We start from the raw sequence: 21,612 nt of genomic DNA, 5'->3' as shown, positions 1-21,612 counted from the left end.
ATTTTTTGAATTTTTTTTTTTTCTGTTGTTAAATTTCGAATTTCGATGGGCGGCAATTAAAAAAATAATGGATGATCCATCTCCCAAAAAATAAATGTTTATGTCCCATCTCCATCTCATTTAACAATTCAAAGCGAAATTTTAACTTTGGTTGGATTTTTTTATTTCCTTCCAAATTGAAATTTGACTTTTAAGCTAAAAGTCCCATTAGAATGACATTTTTTTTAGGGGTGTTATATTTGCTTTTAATTTAACAACTTTCCATTGGATTTGCTCTAAAATGCACTAAAGTCATATGTAAAGGTTTATTTTGCTCATAACATTACAAATAATAATAAGGCAAAATTGGGGAAAATAGAGTTGAATATGGATTTGAATGAACTCGAGTTCTATGCAAGCTGTCTACGTATCAAGTTTTCAAATGAATTCGAATCAAATCATATGTAGTTTCTTATTGGAATTGTGTAATAAAATGGTAAATAGAGAATATAAAATATGCCTATAATTCTCATCCTCTATCTTGGTAACCACCTTGTGCTTTAATAGTAATCTCTATGATATTTGCTTTTCCTTTTGGTAAGGTCAAAGTTCTTTTAATGTATAACATGAATTAGTTTAATGGAGACTCAATAAAGCGCATGGCAGCTGTTACGAAACTGTTGGATGGTTATATATTCATTTCTAGCCATTACAGAATCTCACTGAACGATCAGCTCGCTGCATTGGTTCTACCTGTCTTGTCTTGTAGGTTGCCAAATGCCAATGCGTCTTGTTAGAGATGTCTTTTATTAACTGAAGCGAGCTTTAGGATAAATCTTATGTATAGTATCGAGCCATACACGTGTAAAGTATTTAGGTGTGGTGAATATTAGTCTCTCACATCAAAGAATATATGAATTTGCTAATTTTAAGAGATCGGCATCTAAAATGTGAGTCGAGAATCCACGAAAGCTGGTTTTGTATATTCGTGGGTAACGAAATTTCAGGGCTGATCCTACGCCAATGCCACAAACGCATGTCAAAACTTGGTATATCGTATTATATATTCGTGGGTGACTGGGTGGCATGAGAAGTAGTTGGAAACATGAGATGAGGAGAAAATAGTTGGTCCCCAGCTAGTGTCAATTCACGTGGTGCAACGGTGGGTTCGAACAAACACGAAAAAATGGTGAATGAAAATGACTTCAAATGAAATGAATACGTTGCATTGAAAAACAGGAGTATCGGTTGCTGTCTGGGATGCAGTTGGTGTGGATGGTATAACGGTAGGGGGTACCCTAACATAACAATACCACCGTTTTGACAGCTTTGTTTTTGTATTTTTCTGCCACGTTCTCTACTCACATAAAGTGCGCCACATTTCGCTACAAAAAAATCTGCCCCATTCGAGCACAGGTATTTGATTGTTTCTGTATGATCCAGTCCCAATGTGTTAGCAGTCCACGTTAGTGGGACCATTCGGCCCATGATGCACAGTCCACTCTCCATAACACTTTTTATATCTCCGACTTTTTCGACTTGTTTTGCTTTACAAAAAAGAAGAAACAAAATACGGATCATGGTTCATGGACGCCGAATTTCTATTCATACATGTTCTCTCATTTTATACAATTTCAATATTTCATATCATACTCAATACATCTAATATTGGATGCAAAACTAACTCCTTCCATTCTTTAATTTCGTACTTAAATTTTGGGACTTGCAACGAGTATGCAGTGCATTTGGTACGCCTAAGTCGATAATCAGCAAATAATGTTTACAATTTACACAGTCCGCAGTTCGACAATCCACAAATGGTAATAATTAACAATCATCACAGTCCAGCCTCCAGACTTCAGTGTCGACTTGAATTTGGTATCTTTCTTAGTGGTTATATTTCCAGTATGACCAAATATTGAATACTACGTCGATGTCAAATAGCTGTTGCAGTATCGGCAAAAAAAATAATAATATGCCAAATACCTGCTTCGCAAAACCTGGAATAAAAAACAAGATGAATATTAATCTAACGAGATTGTCAAATTTGTCCTATTAACCCAGCTTTCAACTTACAAAGATAAGTCTCTTCTTGCATCATTTTTTTTTTCAATTGTGATATATATGAATTGGTATCCCATGCATTGCAATGTGAAAATAATACAGCATCACATGCAAAGGTGTCCTCAACCTCAACAGCAAACAAGTACCAGAAATAGATCTTTAGGAATTTTTTTATGAATACCATAGGCGTCTATCCACTTCTTCTTGTGAACTTCTTTATTTTGAAAAAGCTAAGAAAGGCAAAAAACTAAAAAAACAAACGAAGAATAGGGGGAAAAATCCTCTCTTCTGGCATCAATGCGACAATGCAGCTTATGTTATGAAGCCTTTCTTTATAAACTGGAAGTTGCAACCTCTCTACTACTACTACTAAACTCATCGGCTTTGTCGCTCTGAAGGTGACTGCCACCCATTTAATAGTAGCTGACGGGCCCATTCCAGCGCAACCGTCACTTAGTGTTCCCCAAGTGAGTTTTCACTCGAGCATTTAATTGGACCCAATGCCTAATGATGTTAGCTTAAGGATTGGTCACTTGGTCTATTTCCGGTTATGGATCTAGGGTCAGTTACTCTTTGTTGAACAGCTATGTCAGCCTTTTGGTTAATGTGGACTAAATCATCAAAAAAGAATGAGGGCTAGACACAATCAAAATGTGACTTAGTACCAAGGAACTTACCTTCAAACTTTATTAGTTAGGATTAATACATCTTCAACCCCATTCACCAACTAAGCAGTACGTCACCCTTTAAACCTTTATTTCGCCTTTTAGCTGCTCAAAGTTTGCCATGACATTATAGTGTTTGATTGCAATGTGCTAAGAGTCCGAAAGTAATATGCAGTTTAATTTTGGAAAACAGGCATATATCAGATATACCATAACGGTTTAGCTCCTACTATCATCGACGATGCCGGTCGGATCAAAATTTAGTAATACAATACAAGAATATTTGATTTATTAAGAGTGTCCACCAGCGAGAATGAGGGCAATTCAAACAGGCGGCTTTCAGAGTAGTGAAATGTTGTTTTCAACACTTCAACAGAGACATGATACTAGTCTTACCGATTTTTCAGTCTGAGGAAGTCTCTGCATTTCCAGATTTGGTTTGCAGACAAAAAAAAAGGGAGTATTTTAGTGTAAGAGTACTCCTAATATCATCAATAATGACTGGTTAACTTTTGTTTCAAACGCACCCTTATTACAGGTGATGGTCGAGTTTATCTAGTAGCACTGTAGCAGTGGTGTTGATGCCTTGATGGCTTGATGGTAGGTTTCATCTAAACCAAGAATGTGTATAGGGATTAGATGGTTACTCAATCATTCCGTATTAAGAGAAAAAGCTAGAAAGCTCCCCGCACCCCCTTGCCTCAACCCCCACGATGTGCTGATTCGTCGAGAGGAATAAAAAATAGCTCGAAAGCTGCAAAAATTAGTCATATATAAGATATAATTAGGTATACCAGTGTACGATAGCATCATCAGGCATGAAAGAAAAAGAACAATCTCCAACCTACTTCTGGCAATATCGCCAGTTTTATAATTACCACCCCCAACATTTCTAGATGTTCATTCTGTGTCGCACAAGTTGAGCTACCTCATGATTTCCAAAGTGAGGTTCAGTTCCAAGGAAACAGAGTTAATCATTTAAGCATATAGTGGACTATTAGTGTCATCTAGAATCGCCGCGTGTGAACCCCCTTCTATGCTTACATGCAACCTTCAGAAAAATGACTCAATTGCCGATGCGTTAATTTCATATTGCTCTTCGGCTGCAGCTATCAAAAAGGCTACGGACCACCCAACTACAATTTGCAGCCGTCCAAACTAGTCACTCTCCCTGTCCTTCAGGAAAACAGCTTCTTCATTTTATTGTTTATGAATGGCAAATAATTTATTTTATTTTTTGTTGCATAGGATAAGAAATAAAAGTTCAATGGAATATAAGAAACACGATATAATATCTTACATATTCCAAAAATTGGTGTCAAATAGATCACAAGATCCAAAATTCAAAGATTAATCCTAGCATGCATTACCATGGAAACCTGTCCGGTACAAAAATATTCTCGACAACTTGAGAATCTACTTGAGAAAAAAGTGCATCTCCATATGGTTTTGCAGGTATAATAAATCAAGCTTTCCCATTGCTAGCATCCATTATCTATTTTAAAAGTATGGTCTCTGTCCCCATGTATTTCGCCCAAGAAAATAGTTTTTACCGCAACTAAGCTAGTTAATTGGATTGACGAATTTAATACATATCGAATCATAACAATGGAAATAATAGTACAAAATTTGAATAATAGAGGAAAACCTCATGACTTGCGAGGCCTGCCTCTCTTTCCGGATTTTACACTACCTCCACCAGACTGAGAGCTTTTCTTCTCACCAGGGGGGCGCCCTCGTCCACGGCCTGTAGGATTCTTGGCACCCCTACCTCGGCCACTGCCAGAAGCCTTACCACCCCGTTTAGTCTGGCCATTGGCATCCTCTTCATTAACATCACTGCCATCATTGCTACTGTCATCAATGCCATTCACTTCATCTTCCGAATCTGATACATCCTTTGACTTCTTCCTTTTATTATTAGGGGAAGCTTTAGAAGCACCCTGTTTAGGAGTTTTCTTAGCAGGACTTTCGTTCTCAAGTACAGCACTCCCTGCTATACAAGTACAATACACATCCGTGAACCACTTGCATAAACAAGACAGATATGACTAGCAAACTAACAGCATATAGAATTAAATCACAGGAGGGAAAAAAAAAAAAAAATGCATAGAGATATGTATACACATCAGATAAGAATCACTAGGTCCGTTAATAAAGGTTCATTTTTTAGGGGACCCAATTGGTGGATCTCATGACAAATTCCAGTCTCGCAACTACAGATTAAGGACCATGCACAAGCATACAATCCATACATGTCGGCATTCACATGGTTCGTTAGAATCTAAATTTATAGACTGGACCGCAAAATATATATAAAAACACTCTTTGTCCCCTAAGGATCTCATGACAAATTCCAATCTTGTAACTACAGATGAAGAACCATGCCCAAGTATACCATCCATACACGTTAATATTGACATGGCTTCTTAGAATCAAAATCCATGACGGGGCTGTAAGATATATAAAACAGCGTTATTCGTCCCCAACCAGGCATCCTAACAGCCTACCCCCAATTTCCAAAAGAAAAACCAAAAGAGGAGCACCCTAATATCAGATACTGAATGTCACATACCTTCACCGGGGGGTTTCCCATCGTAGACCTCAAGCTGCCAAATCAATAGAGCAACCCAAGAGCAAAATAAAAAAATATATCAAAAACAAGAAAATAAATACTTGCAAACAACGTAATAAGATGGTTTTCATAAAGTAGCACCATGAAAAACATAAAAAAAAAGTATATGAACTGTAAGAAAAGAGAAATCACCTTTCAGAATCATTTATCTACTGTTTTTAATAGATATCTCATACCATAATTAAACATTAACAAAAAAAAAATGTAATAAGATAACACATGAGGCTTTAAACATCAAACCTCACCATCAAACCATTTTCACCCCATAAGTTCAGGCTAATAGGTCATCTTCTCTAGTTTGAAGATTTTTCGAATGAATTCAACCAGCACTTATTAGCAGCCTGGGTAGTTTCAAGATGATTTCCTCGGTATTTTCTTCCCACATGTGAAAAGGCCTTCTACTTTCATATTATTGGCATCCACACTCTTATTTTACAGTGTCATTGATCATAAGTCAACATCTTCAAGATTTTATATTCCAAGTAATTGCAACCAATCTTTGCTATGTCACTTAGTATGTCGCCATACTGGCCGAAGAAAACAAACCTTGCAATTTGGGGTGCAAATGCACCCTTACAGCCTAATCTTGGACCCAGCCCAAACAAATTGTACAAATTTAGCCCGCTTTTGTAGGAAAAGTCATCTCCATTATGAACATATATGACAAACTATTTGCCTCTAGGATTTCAAAAGGGAACAGTTATGCTGTGTCGCAAAATCATGGTTTCAATTCCACTTTCACCAGTATATTACCCCCACTCAGAGATTTCAATATTGCAAACTTAATTCAATATTACTGAAATAGAAAGGAAGACGTAGAATGAAGGAAAACTTTGAATCTGGAATTAGCATATCAAGAGGATCAATATGTACGTGTGACAACAAACTAAAAATACCTGGTCAAGTCGGTCAACAACATTTGTTCTATCAACAACAATCAGTGAATGAGCCAAGCCACAGGCAACACTATAGTGGAAAAAGTCAATAGTCAAATACAATAATTGAGGCAGTGAAAGGAACTTTACTATAATAATATAAAACACTGTTAACACCTTATAACGTGCATGCTGTTAAGGATTTCAACTTTTTTGGGATTCGCAGACGACCTGTAGTAGACAAAAGATATACCCATACATAAAGGTTTTACCAAAATCAATTTTTTTTTTTAGAAAGTAAGCATATGAGGTATCATACTTCGTTTTTAATCAAGCAGGTGTATAAATAAAAAACATTAAACCATAAACACCTACTTTGGTCCCATAGGCCCATGTCCAAGCTCTCCATTCTGCGCAACACCCCAACTTATACATGAGTCATCAGCACCAACAAAATGGTGCATCGAACCTGAATCCATGCATCGGATATTCCATCCACTGCAAACAAACAAGGAAATCTTATAGAGAAAGCCACCTCAAACAGAAAAACAACATATAAAAAAATATGAATGGGAAACGAAAAAAAGGCAAGTAAAACAGAATACACAACCTTAAATCCAAAAGAGGCTTTGGATACATCCAGTCGTCACCATTATTCTTTAATTTGCCCCACATATACAACTGCCCTCCACCTGGAGAAAATTAGATTGAAAAGCAGGAAACTCCGGAGAAACTTCATAAACTACGAATGAAAATAGATACTCTAAAAAGTAAAAACAAGTAGACTAAGCAACATGCCATATGAGATCACTATGTAATTTCCACTATAGTATAACATATACAATGGATTGTTGAGGTTATCATTTAGTGATAAAACGACACATCAAAAAAGTTAAGTATATACCCGCCGTGCAAGCACAATTAACAGAACCAGCTGATATCACTGCATCGGGAGGTAACACATTATTCCTTTGGAAGACTTCAACAAGTCGAGGCGCCCATTCATCCTTCTGCTCCCTATGTCCAAGCCTGTGCTCACCAACCCAACATCAGAAAGATCAGATTTAATGAAAAGATACAAATCTTTTATACATCAGCAACCAGTCCAGCTTTATCATATATCACCCATCATATAGCAAAGAGGCCACCAATTGTGGAATGACAAGATAAATTTTCATTGCTAAGTACCTTCCATAGCCACCATAACCCCACCTGATTATACATCAGCAAAAGAACACCAGAAGAAAAGGATTCAATTAAGGCATAATGAAACTGAAGGGAAAACAAATGAATTCATCAAAAGAACAATGAAAGATAAAACAAGGATACTCAATTCAAAGGTATGATTGGGATACGTACGTGTAAACAAAACCTTTAGAATCCACAGCAACTGGAATGGCAGATATGCAAAAAAGGCCGAAAAAATCAACATTAAATCATTCATACAAAATTATGTAATTCACAAATACATACCCAATTTTGATTTTATACAGGGCCAACATGAGGATGATCCAAAAGAACAAAACAGAGATTTTGGAGATGATGACCTACTTATAATTAAGAAGGAATAATACTAATATCATATTTTTTTTTGTTAGTTATTCTATTTTTTCTATCAAGAACAAAGTTTATATTTATATGAATCAGTATACATTAATAGAACAACACAGTTTGGAAGAGTTGGTTTGTAGTGCGCGCTGGGAATCTGTGTTGTATATTTAGGCTTGTAAAAACGCAAGACTATAAATACGACTATGAGATTGAATAATTTACACTTTCGATTTTCAATCAGTTTCTTCCCCAAGTTTTTTTTAATAATTTCTATATTCCTGTCTGTTAATTTCGATTTACATAACTTCACCTCAGCTGTAGCATTATATGAAATTTCTTTCACCAATAAGAATGATTAATATATCTATCTAATAAAACAGCTTGGTCTTTAAGCTCTTTGTGTGAAGCCTACATCGGACGGCTAACAGTTAATACAGTCAGTACATCTGACGGCTAACAGTATATTAATCCTCATAGATATATATATTAATCCGACGGCTAACATATCCACGTGGTGGATTATATCTCATATGATATATATCCGAACAAGCTTTTACCTGATTATATCTCATATGATATATATCCAAAGAAGCTTTTACCATATATATCCGAATAAGCTTTTACCTGATTATATCTCATATGATATATATCCAAAGAAGCTTTTACCTGCGCCATATGATATATCTCATATGATATATATCTCATATGATATATATCCAAGGCTATATAAAGCTCTCACGCTTTAGAAGCATTGAAGCCTGACTCTCAACATCTATTTTTTTGAGCACAGTATTTCCTTTTTCCTTTCTGAGGGGGAAAAAACCAACAACGATTTTGCAACAGTCACGCAATGTTGGAAAGGAGTGGAAGTTGTTGTTGGTAGCAGCTTGAAGAATGGGGAGTTTTCTCTTTCAAAAGTGCTGGAAGTATTGGCTGAAGAAGGATTGAGTGTAGTAAGCTGTGTTACAGCTAAAGTGAATGGCAGGTTAATGTACACAATTCAGTCTGAGGTATGGTCATTTTCTCCATCTAAGTTCAGATATCCGGCCGTAGGGTTTTTTTTTTTGCAAGATATATTTCTTAGATGCACAGTACATAGCCTACTACACCCTAATTAAAGTTTCCAAGTGAATATACAGGTCAGCAATCAAGCATGCATCGATCCATCCAGCCTTCAACAAAAGCTTGTGAGTTTAAGTCAATCCGCTTCCTATGCTCCGCTTGCATGATTCGATGTTCGGTGATTTTGATTCTACAAATATATATAGGACCTCCTTAAAATAGTCTAATGTTTAATTTTCAGTGTTAGTGTATGATGAGGTTCCACAAAGTTTTTTTTTCCCTATCAACTTGAATCTTTAATTAAATCTATGTTGTTTTCTGGGATTTTCGTCTAACTGTTAAGTTGGCCACTACAACATACTATAGGATGCATAGCCTACTTATAAGTTATAACCATGCTTAGTTGATTTCTGAAGAACATATCATGCTCGTGCCAGACCACATCAATGCAATCTAGCTAGCATACGCGCGATGCTACACCATATGGGAAGTACGTTGATATAATCCTCGCAATTCAGTTAATCCTATTATCATGCGTGCAAGACATATTCTAATCAGGTAGCTTTATATATGATCATCCTTCAAGATTAGAACAAACTGAGAAGATCCGAACTCAACTGAGAATATTATGCTTTCTCTTGCAGTATAACCTAATTGTAGTCAATATTCCGCTCTCCATGAATTGACCCCTGGCATTAAAACTAATAGACTATTAAACTTGCCTCATTTTGAGTTTTTTGTCGATTTGTACGTGCGTATCCATCCTTTGTGGAGTCTAGGCCATTTTTTATACACGAGAATCATTCCCACTATTGACTATCCTGTCCCACGTCACATGCCCAGAGCCCCCAGATACCTCATATAGAGGTGTCGATCATCACTCACACGAAGTGAGAATCATGTCATGTCCTGTTATGTCACATTGAAAGGTTCCTTTTGGTTAATACTATTTTTTTTATAAGATGTTGTTAGTTTTATCATTTTTCAACTGCAGGTTGGTTCAGTACATCGACTCTTATGATCCACCACTGCCCCATCGAAATATTTTGTAGGTCTCTGCGCCTGCCCCATCGAAATATCCACGCACATTCATCAACTTTAGCTGCTATTGTTAGTACTACTTCTCCTGCTATTGGTGTTGCTGCTTCGTCTCTGCTTATTTTGAAGCTTGCTGCCTCTCTTTCTTTACTACAGCCTCTGCGCCTGCCCCATCGAGCTGCTTCGTCTCTGTTTATTTTGAAGTTTGCTGCCTCTCTTTCTTTACTACAGCCTCTGCGCCTGCCCCATCGAGCTGCTTCGTCTCTGTTTATTTTGAAGCTTGCTGCCTCTCTTTCTTTACTGCAGTCTCTGCGCCTGCCCCATCGAGGTATTTGCACTTTTAAGCTGTGTATACAATTACTGATTATATTGATGTAAAGTTGGCGTCCACAATGTAACATAGAGTGTTTCCGTTTGGCAGGTCTGAAGGGGTCTCTTTGGTATACTACGAAGACCAAGCTTGCTACCTCTCTTTCTTTACTGCGGTCTCTGCGCCTGCTCCCCCTTTTAGGACAGAGTTTCAAATGCTAGGTCAGTTTCTACTTTATAGGCATTAAGCAACAATCTGCATGGGCGCCATAGATCGAAATATATAGTCCTTTAATTTTGGCCTCCGTGTTACAGCTTCCAAATCTGTATCTTTTAGTGAGTTTAACTTTCCATGCATCACATGGTTGGCCGGCCATCCATGTTTGTCATGGTGAACTACCCAGGCCAATCAACTCTTAAATCCCAACCACTAAACGTACCCATTTTCAGATGGGTCATACCAGTTGTCTCCTTAAAATTATAATCCTTCTACTATTCAAGAATCGTGGATTTCTTTTATATGCATTACGATATATCGCAAAGAGACACCAATTTTATTTATTTATGTTTTGTTTTGCCATTTAATTTAGTGTATAAATAGTAAATAGTGGTTGTTGCTATAAATCTATAAATACGTCAAATTTAGACCTTGAAAAATCGAAAAATATAACTTCATGGAGCAAAAACAACACATGTCGTTGTTGAGAAAGATCACAATCCAATTTATATTTATATAACATACTAACATGAACATTAACTTCTTGCAGTTACCAAAAAAAATTAAACTTTTACATGCAAATTAAATAGACCTAATGATCTATATTTCAGTGTTTGTGTTGGACATATTTACATGGTCTAGGAGTCTAGGCCACACTATCAGATATATTTTTATGTTTTTTTGTCTAAACAATGGCATATAGATGGCTTCGACAAGTACCAGGCCGATGAGCTGAGCAAGATTTCACTACTTTCTTTTAGTCAGCATTTTTAGGTTTTTTATATCCATTGTATATGTTTGGTATCTGGGAATCTGCAATACATTTAATTAAGTATGATTCTGACTTCAAATAAAATAACTCTTTATTACTAAGCTTGGTCGCTAACATGACAAGATGAGTCTAGATTTACAATACACCCTTTGAGGTCGAAAACATTACATTAATATATATGTGGTGATTAAAGGAAGGATGAAGGTTGGTAATATAGACATCTCCCGTATATACTCATTTTCTTAGCTCATATAGGAAGGATACTTACAGGTCATAAGTCACAATGGTAGATGAAGTCTTGAATTGATAGACAAATACCTCATCACCTATAACGACATTTTACTGCTGCCTAAACTAAATTAGAAAGTTTCATTATTCTGTTCATCTCACATGGTTTTTGTAGTATGTCATGTTCTCATAAATATTTTATTGTTTTCCATTTTCTCCTCAGCATGGATAAGACACAAACTATTTCTACCAGTGAACGTGCTGCATTTGCTGAGGTATTTTTTCAAGTTTTTTTTTATCTTCTTTTATTCTTTCACGTTTTTTTTTTCTTTTATTCTTACATGAATTGTAAAACTCCACAATCTATACAATGTTTGTTTTATGCTTACGTTAATATTGTTAATTTTAAATGTATTTAACCTTTCACCAATTACAAAATAAAGGTTATGAACAAACAGCTACATGAAAACCATCAAGTCCAATCAGCTTATGAGGTTGTCGAGATACCTCCACGGTCAACTCTACTTAGTGTTACTCCTTCTAAGCGCAAGTTGGCTCAACGCACAAGAAGGGAGAGAGAGCGCATAAGTGCTAATTCGTCAACCTCAGAAATACCTTCACATCAAGTCCAATCAGCTCATGAGGTAGTAGTCACACCTCATCCACAGTCAACTATTACAGTTATTCCAACCAATCCTAATGCTAAGGTATATATGTCTTATATTGATATATACAATATTTGTTTTCTGTCGTACGCTAATTTTGTGATGTACAGGTTATTAAAAAACAATTGCATGAGAACCGCCAAGTCCAATTAGCTCAAGAGATTGTCGTGACACCTTCACGATTAACTCTTGGAGTCACCCCACCAATGCTTTCTTATCTTCGCAGAACTTTCTAGGCTTAAAGTTGGCCCAACACACAAGAAGAGAGAGAGAGCGCATAAGTGCTAATACGTCAACCTTAGAAAAATGTTTGCATCAAGTCCAATCAGCTCATGGGGAGGTGGTGACACCTCCACAGTCAACTATTACTGTTAGTCCGACCAATGCTAAGGCATGTATTATATTTTCACAATATATGCAATATTTGTTACGTTCATTTGTGATGTCTCACACCTCCACAGTTAACTCTTGAATTCAGTCCAACCAATGTTTTCATACCTTCCCAGCTTTCTAACCGCAAGTTAGCCCAACTACCTAAGAGATAGAGAGCGCGAAAAGTGCTAATTAAAATTGACCTCAAGCTTGAGGAAACACACTCAAAAAAGCCTTCCGATCGAGCGTTGGCACAATGGACAAGAAGAGAAAGACAACGAGTTCAAAATGTGGCATTAAATGTCACTACTCCACTTCCTATTAGTGTTTCTGAATCAAGAGAATTCCCCTTAGTAACAAGTTTTAGGGTGAGGAGCAAAAGAAAGCAAAGAGTCAATGATGATTTGACTATAATTAAAAAGAAGCGGACTAGGAGAAACTTAGCATCAAACTTTTGAAGAATATTCCAAATGGGTGTCTCACACGTAAGTTCATTTATCCATCTATTTTTTTTTAGTTTGTTTTTTTTCTCGATCAAAATATTATCTCTGACATACTTTTTATTTCTTTCCCGACTTAACAATCTTTAGCAATGTTACGACTCATCTAGAGGAATCTTCTACTGATATGCATATTCACTCCCGACATTATCTTGGAAAGATGGATGTGGCATGTCCCTTCTGTAAAGCACTGCACTGGATGGATGAAAGACTTGCAAATTCATCACTTAGTAGACCTCTTTTTGGGACGTGTTGCAAACAAGGAAAAGTCAGTCTTCCTTTACTTAGTCCATTGCCTTATGCGATTCAAGATCTATATGATGGTAGTGACGCCAAAGCCAGGTCTTTTAGACAACATCTTCGTCAGTATAACTTGGCTAATGCATTTACCAGTCTCGGTTGTCAACCGGATGACCGAATATTTGGTAGCGGTCCTATTCCATTCACCGTTCATGGTGAGTTCGCCATCAAATTGGATCGTTACTACCGTAACACGAGAAAGATCCGACTTATGCTCAACTCTATGTTTATGACCCGGCCGATTGCCCTTGATGCGCCATCGCCAAATCCAGAATTGAGGCGTGATGTTTTAGATGTCATTCGTGAGTACATAATCGTCAATTGTAATAGATTTGCTGAAAAATTTCGGCGGGCATATGATATATTAACCGAGGAAAATGACGCGGGCGCTTATCTCCATTATAATACATCTCATCGACCGACGCCGATACAATCTTCCTTCAAAGAAATGAAATTGCGGTTGTTTGTTATAAGGGGATGGAACTCAAATCGAAGCACAAGAGATATCATTCTTCATTATAGATCGTGCAAGCGAAGCGGATTGATGAATGTAATCCCGCTTTATCTACCCCCTGATTATCCTTTTGTTTTTCCCTCGGGGTGAGCTTGGATGGTCAACCGAAATGAAACTTTATGATGTCAATGACGACGATTCGAGGCGATTGATTTCGGATGGCGCTTTTATGCATATCGCTTGTTTGAACGTCATAATCGAATATTCAAAGAATACTCCGTGGTGGAAAATTATTTCGGAGCTTCGCGGTGATGCTTGGGCTTCATCGAGCAAAATCGGCTATACTATCATTATACCCACCAAAAGGATCTTCGCGGAAGTGTACATGAGTTTGATGATTTAGCGAGGATACGGATCCCCGATCAGGTTGGTCACGGGTTTATTTTGCCATCATCGTTCATTGGAAGTCCAAGGTACATGTATGAGATCTTTCAAGACTTCGATGGCTATAACATCGTTACAATAAGCATCCGGATATATTCCTTACGATGACGACTAATCCTCACCGGCCGGTGCAAGAAGCCCTTTTAGAGAACCAAAATGCATTTGATCGACGATGTTGTTCTTGCCCGTGTTTTCGAATCAAGAGAAGAGCTTTAATGAAATTTATCAAGAAGAAAAAAATGTGTTTGGCCGTGAAGTAGCTCATGTGTACACCATTGAATTTCCAAAAAGCGTGGCCTCCCCGCATTATGCATGCACTCTTTTTCCTCAAGCATGAAGATAAAATTGCACCGCTGCCCCAAATTGATCGAATTATATCCGCAGAATTTCCCGACCGGATAAGGATCCCTTGCTCTTTGATACAATAAAAAGTTGTATGATCCATGGACCGTGTGGTGTTAAAAATATGAACTCACGTGTATGGAAAATGGCAAGTGCACAAAGCATTTTCCACATGAGTTTCTGACGCCGACAACCATACAAAAAGACGGTTATCCACTTTTTATAAAACGCGAACGGGACGGTGTCTATATGATGAAAGACAAAGAGGTTGACAATAGGAACGTTGTCCCATATAATCCCGGTTGGTGAGGATGTTTAATTGTCACATTAATGTTGAAGTGTGTGCGGGATTGCAATGTGTTAAGTACATCCACAAGTACATCTACAAGGGCAATGAATGTAACAACAATGGTGTTGGTTGGGCTGAAATGAGATTAAACAAAGACATTGATGCGGATATATTGGACCACCGCTTGGCTTGGCGGCTATTTGGGTTTTTTCCTTACATGAAGAGTTTCCAATTTGTTGTAAGGTTATCTCTTCACTTGCCGTGCATTTAACACCTAATTAAACAAATTTCATCAATATACTATTAAGTTATACTGGAATGCCATACTATTAAGTTATGATTTGTTGCCAGGTATGCATCATGTTGTGTTCAACCCTAAGGAACCGATTGAGAATATTCTTGAGAGGGCGAAACAACAAAAGTCGAGTCTCACTGCATTCTTCGACTGTTGTGCTTCAAATCCAGATGCTCGGCCCTATACTTACCAAGAATTTCCCGAGCATTTTGTTTGGCACAAAACAGATAAGGTATGGACTAAAAGAAGTAGTGGTTATGCTATTGGCAGGATGTATTTTGCCAAGCCCAACGAGGGAGAGAGGTTTTACTTGGCGCCTACTATCACCATCGTAAAGGGCCCAACATCATTTGAGGATCTACGCGAAATTTGAAGGTATTCCTCATCCAACATTCAAGGCCGCATGTGTTGACGTGGACTCTTTGAAGATGATGGAGAGTGGATACATTGTTTAAAAAGAAGCGGCGATAATGAATAATCGGATATCGACTAAGGAGATTGTTCGGCATTATTCTCATTGAATGCAATCCGGTGCAACCACATTTGTTGTGGGATAGATTTTCAACAAGTATATGCTAACGACTTGGCGACAAATTACTTAACTATCTTCAACATTCCTAATCCATCAAAAGAGGTGTGATGATATTATATTAATGCCTCCTTCATGTAGCCTATATTATATTATTAATACACAATTTTCCCTGCAGGTGACAGATTACGGGTTGCATCTATTGGAGCAGTTCCTCATGGAATCTAAAACAAAACTCTAGAAAACTTTCCTCCAATGCCCCAACCACTCAAAAATGGAACAAAGGGATTGGAAATAGACTAATTTGGGAGCAACGCCAACTCCGGTTTGATTTACAAGATGAACAAATCAATCGTAACATTGATCGCCTTAACAATGAGCAACGCCACGCGTTTTGATACCGTGGTTGATTGAGTCATGCAAAATGCGGGGAATTTTCTTCTTAAATGGGCAGTACGGGAAAGACATTTGTGTATAATACGATTGCGGCTAAATGTCGCCATCTAGGACATATTGGATTGCAGGTTGCCCTCATCCGGTATTGCGTCACTTTTATTAGATGGTGGTAGAACAGCTCATTCAACTTTTTCTATTCCTTTTGATGTGTTGGAGAACTCTATGCGGCTTCAAAAAGGATTCGGCTCCAAGGTGTCCGTTTAAAGAAACAAAATTGATAATTTGGGATGAAGTCTCGATCGCAAAGATAGGTTTTGTATTGAAGCAAATGAATCGCTCACTTCGGGATGTTTGTAACAATGAAAGACCATTTGGTGGAATCATCAATTGTTCTAGGCGGTGACTTCCGACAAATTCTGCCAGTTGTCCCACAAGGTGAACGTGAGGATATTGTAGGTGCATCACTGAAAAGGTCTTTGCTCTGGAAACACGTAAATGTTTTATCTTTGGTGCAAAATATGAGATTAGACAGTGACTTGCCAGAGAACGTGTTGTTCTCTAATTTCTTGATTGAGGTATTACTTAATTTATTGAAAAAATAATGTTTCTTGGTCGACCATTTTAAATTATACACAATCACTCATCTCATATGCTCTCATTTGAAATTTTCGGGTTGGAATGAAACAAGAAAGAAAGTGTTCAATTGTCACGGAGATTCAAAATTGTAGCAATCTTCATGACTTGCTAAATAATGTATATCCCGATCTAAGTGAAGCAAAGATGAAGTCGACCCAAATTATTTGACCAAGCGGACTATCCTTTCAAAAGACGAACGATGGCGTTAGCACTATAAATGCTCGCACTAGATACGTTTCTCGGGAAGAAATTGTTTGCTTAGGTGTCGACAAGTTAGAATTTGCCGGTGTTGTTGATAGTGGTAACGCAAATAGCTATCCAACGAGAGTACTTGAACTCACTCGATCCTTCCGGGTTGCCTCCATTCAAGCTTACGCCGAAGCGGATGCCCAAAATGTTGTTATGGAGAAATATAAGCAACACGGATGGACTTTGTAACGGCACTACTGATGATTGTGTGCACAAAGCCACACGTGGTGCAAGTTCTAATCTTAACGGGAGAAAAGCAGGAATGTACGCTTTATCCCGAGAATATCATTAACGCCTTCAACCAATGAAATACCATTCAAATGACCGGGGCGACGGTTTCGATTCGATTGTCGTTTTGCAATGACGATAAACAAATCACAAGGACAAATTGAAATACGTTGGTATTGATTTTATAAAACCGGTGTTTAGCCATGGTCAATTATATGTGGCGTTATCAAGATGCACTTCTTCAAAACAAATCGGTGTCATCCTCCTCCCCGATTCTTCAAACCACACAACTAATATCGTATCCCCAAGTCCCCGCTTTTAGTTTGAGAGAAGGTATATTTCGTAACTTTTGAGCTTTAATGTTTATTTTCAATTTCTTTTTATACAAAATTTAAAATTTATACAAAATTACTTCTAAAGTTATTAATATTTTTCTTGCGGTACTTGGAATTATCTTATTATGCCGCATCATTAGCTTAACTTTGAAGGTAATTAACATACTACGACCGCATTCCATAACTATTTACATTCATTATTTGTTCAAGGTTTTCGGTGACATCCTTTTCTTTGAGGCCAAACTCTTCAATAAACTTCTTCATATTGTCGTTTTAGTTTGAACAGAGGCCAAACTCATGCAAAGCAACTGGAAATGTGGCCTACTATATATGGAGAAAACTGCAGACAAGTGGGGAAGCATAGAATGGGTGATGAGTGGCATGAGAAGTGGTGGGAACATTACGATGCCTCCGCCAAAGCTGAGAACATTACTATACATTCGTATTGTAAAAATGTCATTCAAGTTAGATCAATTATATATGTACGATTATTTGAAAACATATGCAATTTTTTATCACCTCCACGAAGACTAGATGTAATTTTTACATCCATAATGACTTGAGTGGCATAGCCACGGGTTAAATTCTAGTATATATATATATATATATATATATATATATATATATATCCCCACCCGTCGCGAGGGAGGGAGGTTACTAACCTGTATGGTTTGTTCCACAAGCAACTTTGACAATAGTTTTTCCTGCAAGAGAAGCTATTGCTTTCGGACGGGGCTGGGCCTCATAAGCAAGTTTCACCGAGCTGTCTTTGGTGTTGTACTGCAAAGCAAGAGTATCCAATCTTATAATTTCTAAGAAATAAAAGGGCCTTCCCATAACCTGATGAAACCTGCTATAACATACCTCATTGTCTGTTCCATGTCCAAGTTGACCATACTGTGGAAGACCTGCAGTTCTGAAAACCAGTAAACATTTTGCAAATCAGCAAGAGATAAACCGGAAAGGAAATCGTACATCCCTCAACATTAAGAATTGGTAACAAAGTTACATTCGGTGGATTTTACAAAGAAGAAGTAGCATACAACATGACTTTAGAGAATTTACAAACCATACAATATGGAAGATCCTTCAACAGAAGACAGCCACACAGTAAATTCGCCCCCACAAACAGCAGTGGTGACTTCAGAAACCTGACAACGGACTGGAGATTGCTCACATTCTACAAAATAACCAGATACCTTATTAGAGGACGCGGCCATAAAGCAAGAAACGTCAAGGACCATATAGATTTCGGGGTAATCGGGAATTGAGATTGCAGTCCAAAATGAAACAATTAAAATGTACACTAATGTGTGAAAAGAATTCTCGCAATGAAATTAAGCCATCGTTTAAGAGATCGGAGATTGTATTTTATAAATTTAATTGTACACTAAGTATATATTACTGTTTGTCTGTAGGTTCCTTGAGCTAGAACAAAAAAAAAACAAAAAACTTTGCCACCATTAAGGGCAGAGAGACAAGAGCTTACCATTCTTTAGGGAACCACTCCCAAGTTGTCCATGCTTATTCCAGCCAAATGAAAATGAGTTTCCATCGTCAGTTACCACCACTGTGTGGTTCCTCCCAGCTCCAGCTGTAACAATTTTGTATCTACAACAAACAAAAAAGGCCCAATTGAAGATACAAACACTAAAGGAATACAACTTCATCTCTTGTCAATAACTTCAAGAAATGCACCAAACTTGATTCCCCCATCATAAACTTAAGCACTATGTTTATTCTGATTATCATTTCTCAAGGCAATATCCATTGTGATTAGTGAGGATATCATATTTAGACAAAAAAAGCTAATTGACAGCTTATAAGTATATATTACTGTTTCTCTGTAGGTTCCTTGAGCTAGAAGGCTCAAAATGTATGACAATATAACGTGATGGTTAGATGGTAAACGGTGGTAAAAAATAAAATTGCAATCATATTCTCATTTCTTTGCCAATCAACTCCAAAACTTAATACATTCTCCACCAAATACAACAAAGAAATATATGTATCTATGCAGTGAAATGCTCGCCTAGGTTGCGGCCACTTGTACCTATCACCTAGAATTGCCTGGTATCGCCTAGGCTCACCAACACGGCTACCAAGCACCTGCTCTTTCCAGTGCATAATATACTCCAACATACGTATACAGGCATTGCACAAATATAGGTTGATTTTAATCATTAGAACATTTTATAGCAACTACTTAGAATAAACCCATAATAAGCCTGTGTTAATTTCCCAACCTCTTGACACGGTTCAACTCCTACAAAGATGACCTACACTCCAAAATAACTTTTTTGAAATACTTACTTATTCATCTCAAACTTAAAATTTAATAAACAACAGAACATATTCACTTCAAATCTGAGTTACCGAACCTCGCAACAATAAGTCATTAACTAAAAAATATAGATAGATATTGACTTACTTGGACAGCCCAGAGACAACAGTTGGCCTATCTCGTTGAATCATATCTCCATGCCCCAGTTGCCCATTCTGCACAATCATAATCTCATATTTAAAAATGTAAAAAACAGAGTCAACAAATACCTTTGATTATCCTTATCTAGTCAAATAAATAACAGTATCAAAAGATACCTTATTTCTTCCCCACGTATAGCAGCGACCCTCGACATCCAACGCCACACAATGAGCAGATGCTATACAAACCAAACCATTTATCAAAACAAGTCAATAAATATTCCAAATAATAAAAACACTAGTCCAATATACAATCAAAACAAAACTACTTACTGGAACCAGAAGCAACAAACCGAATATCCACACCAACAAGTGGACGCAACCGAGTTGGCGAAATCAAATTCGTTTCAGCAGGAATACCCTTACGACCAAACATGTCCCAACAAGTCCCACCACAAAAAAGTATCTCCCCACTCTTCTCCTCCACCTTCTTCTCCACATTTCCTTCAGCTTCAACTCCAGACATTTCTAATCAAACCAAACAAAAGAAAAAAAAAAAAAAAAAAACAGAGAGGGAATAAAAGAGGGAGTTGAGAGAGTGGGAAAGTTGGCGGGAATGGGTGGATATGAGGATGGGGACAAAAAAGAGAGGGGAGAGGTTTAGGGTTTAAGAATGACCTAGATCTGAGAAGCCAATAAAAATGAAAAAATAGATGAAGCCTCGATGTCAAGGAAAGAATGTTGGGACTTTATTAATTAATTTTTTTTTTTTTTTTGACAGATTTCGAATATATCTAATCAATGCCGAGTTGCCTCTTTTAAAATTTTAAAATCTTTTATTATTTTTAGCTTACCACTTGGTCATTTGGCCCATTAGTTAGCAACAACTAATTGAATTGAATGAACAAATTTTTTTTTTAGTAATCTCCATGCTTATATTCATGTTCTCAACTTCTCATCACTGAAATGGAAGGATGATTATGTTGGGTGTGCAGCAGAGAATGAGAAGATTGTGTTGCCATTTTAGTCTTAATCATGATCACGAAATGGTACAAGTAGAAGTCTCTACGTACCCGACTAATGAGACTAACGTACAAAGCAACAAATTTCGCGCAATTTTTCGGTTTTTACTCTTTCCAAAATTTCAGACGTTTACAAGTTTGGAAGGAAATTGTTTGTTTGAGGTGGACACTAAGGCCCAAGAAGTATGCCACAAACATTAAATAGGCCCATCAAGGGACAGCACATTACGGGCCAGAAGCCCGGATACCAAACCACAGTTCCTTTGCAGATTCTACAATGATATTACTACGGCACCAATTTAAAACAGATCCAACCTAGTTTCACCCGGCAAAGACCACTTTTCATTCTCTAATATACTAGATAACTGCAAGGCAGTAGAAACGTGAGCGGAGGTGGAGAAGAGAGAGGGAGAGATGAGTTTGTGGTAGAGAGAGAGAGTTGGGTTTGGTTGAGAATGAAAGAGAGAGAGGGAGAGAAATAGTGATTGAGGTTGTGTAAATCACTTTTAGATTGTGATAACAGTTTGGAGGATGAGAGATTGGGAGAAGTTGGAAGCGAAGACGGGAAAATGAGAGAAGGGGGATACGGTCAGACACAAAAGAAGGATTATTTAGGGATACGGACAGACACCTGGAAGAGTGACACGTATAAAGTGGTTTTTTGTTAGAGTGTTGAATAGTGACCTCAAGAGTTCGCTCACGCTCACGGATTAATAGCCAGGCAGAAGTGGAACAGT

General features: G+C 37.4%; 2 protein-coding genes across 3 annotated transcripts; one reads left to right on the top strand and one right to left on the bottom strand.

The window, feature by feature from the left end:
- Window positions 1–4,155: 4,155 nt before the first annotated feature.
- Window positions 4,156–20,610, bottom strand: LOC147520396 (Regulator of chromosome condensation (RCC1) family protein). 2 transcript variants are annotated; one of them, XM_086591923.1, is made up of 16 exons: window positions 20,187–20,610; window positions 20,031–20,092; window positions 19,861–19,928; window positions 18,919–19,040; window positions 18,504–18,609; window positions 18,294–18,345; window positions 18,092–18,209; window positions 7,578–7,608; window positions 7,407–7,430; window positions 7,123–7,247; window positions 6,829–6,910; window positions 6,594–6,716; window positions 6,396–6,449; window positions 6,240–6,309; window positions 5,284–5,317; window positions 4,156–4,704 (listed from the first exon to the last, which is right to left on the bottom strand). In XM_086591923.1, exons 1-16 carry the CDS (start codon window positions 20,377–20,379, stop codon window positions 4,358–4,360), a joined length of 1,611 nt encoding a protein of 536 aa, XP_086448049.1. In that variant the 5' UTR covers window positions 20,380–20,610; the 3' UTR covers window positions 4,156–4,357. The 2 variants fall into 2 exon arrangements, with proteins under 2 accessions (XP_086448049.1, XP_086448050.1); XM_086591924.1 differs by having other exon boundaries at window positions 4,156–4,701.
- On the top strand, window positions 9,955–12,296 carry LOC147520397 (uncharacterized). The gene is made up of 4 exons (XM_086595029.1): window positions 9,955–10,400; window positions 11,619–11,670; window positions 11,839–12,102; window positions 12,171–12,296. Exons 2-4 carry the CDS (start codon window positions 11,620–11,622, stop codon window positions 12,294–12,296), a joined length of 441 nt encoding a protein of 146 aa, XP_086451155.1. The 5' UTR covers window positions 9,955–10,400; window position 11,619.
- Window positions 20,611–21,612: the final 1,002 nt, after the last annotated feature.

The sequence above is a fragment of the Coptis chinensis genome, chromosome 2 (assembly GCF_015680905.1).
Source record: "Coptis chinensis isolate HL-2020 chromosome 2, ASM1568090v1, whole genome shotgun sequence".
In the NCBI taxonomy this organism is placed as follows: domain Eukaryota; kingdom Viridiplantae; phylum Streptophyta; class Magnoliopsida; order Ranunculales; family Ranunculaceae; genus Coptis; species Coptis chinensis.
This window is presented reverse-complemented; position numbering and strand designations above follow the sequence as displayed.

Excerpts from the sequence above, each read along its gene's own strand:
- LOC147520397 (XM_086595029.1), top strand. The coding sequence starts at position 11,620 with ATGGATAAGACACAAACTATTTCTACCAGTGAACGTGCTGCATTTGCT. Across the intron at positions 11,671-11,838 it reads AACGTGCTGCATTTGCTGAG|GTTATGAACAAACAGCTACA; the intron begins GTATTTTTTCAA and ends TACAAAATAAAG. Across the intron at positions 12,103-12,170 it reads CAACCAATCCTAATGCTAAG|GTTATTAAAAAACAATTGCA; the intron begins GTATATATGTCT and ends TGTGATGTACAG.
- LOC147520396 (XM_086591923.1), bottom strand. The coding sequence starts at position 20,379 with ATGTCTGGAGTTGAAGCTGAAGGAAATGTGGAGAAGAAGGTGGAGGAG. Across the intron at positions 6,911-7,122 it reads TAATTGTGCTTGCACGGCGG|GTGGAGGGCAGTTGTATATG; the intron begins GTATATACTTAA and ends AATTTTCTCCAG. Across the intron at positions 6,310-6,395 it reads AACAGCATGCACGTTATAAG|TGTTGCCTGTGGCTTGGCTC; the intron begins GTGTTAACAGTG and ends TTTCCACTATAG.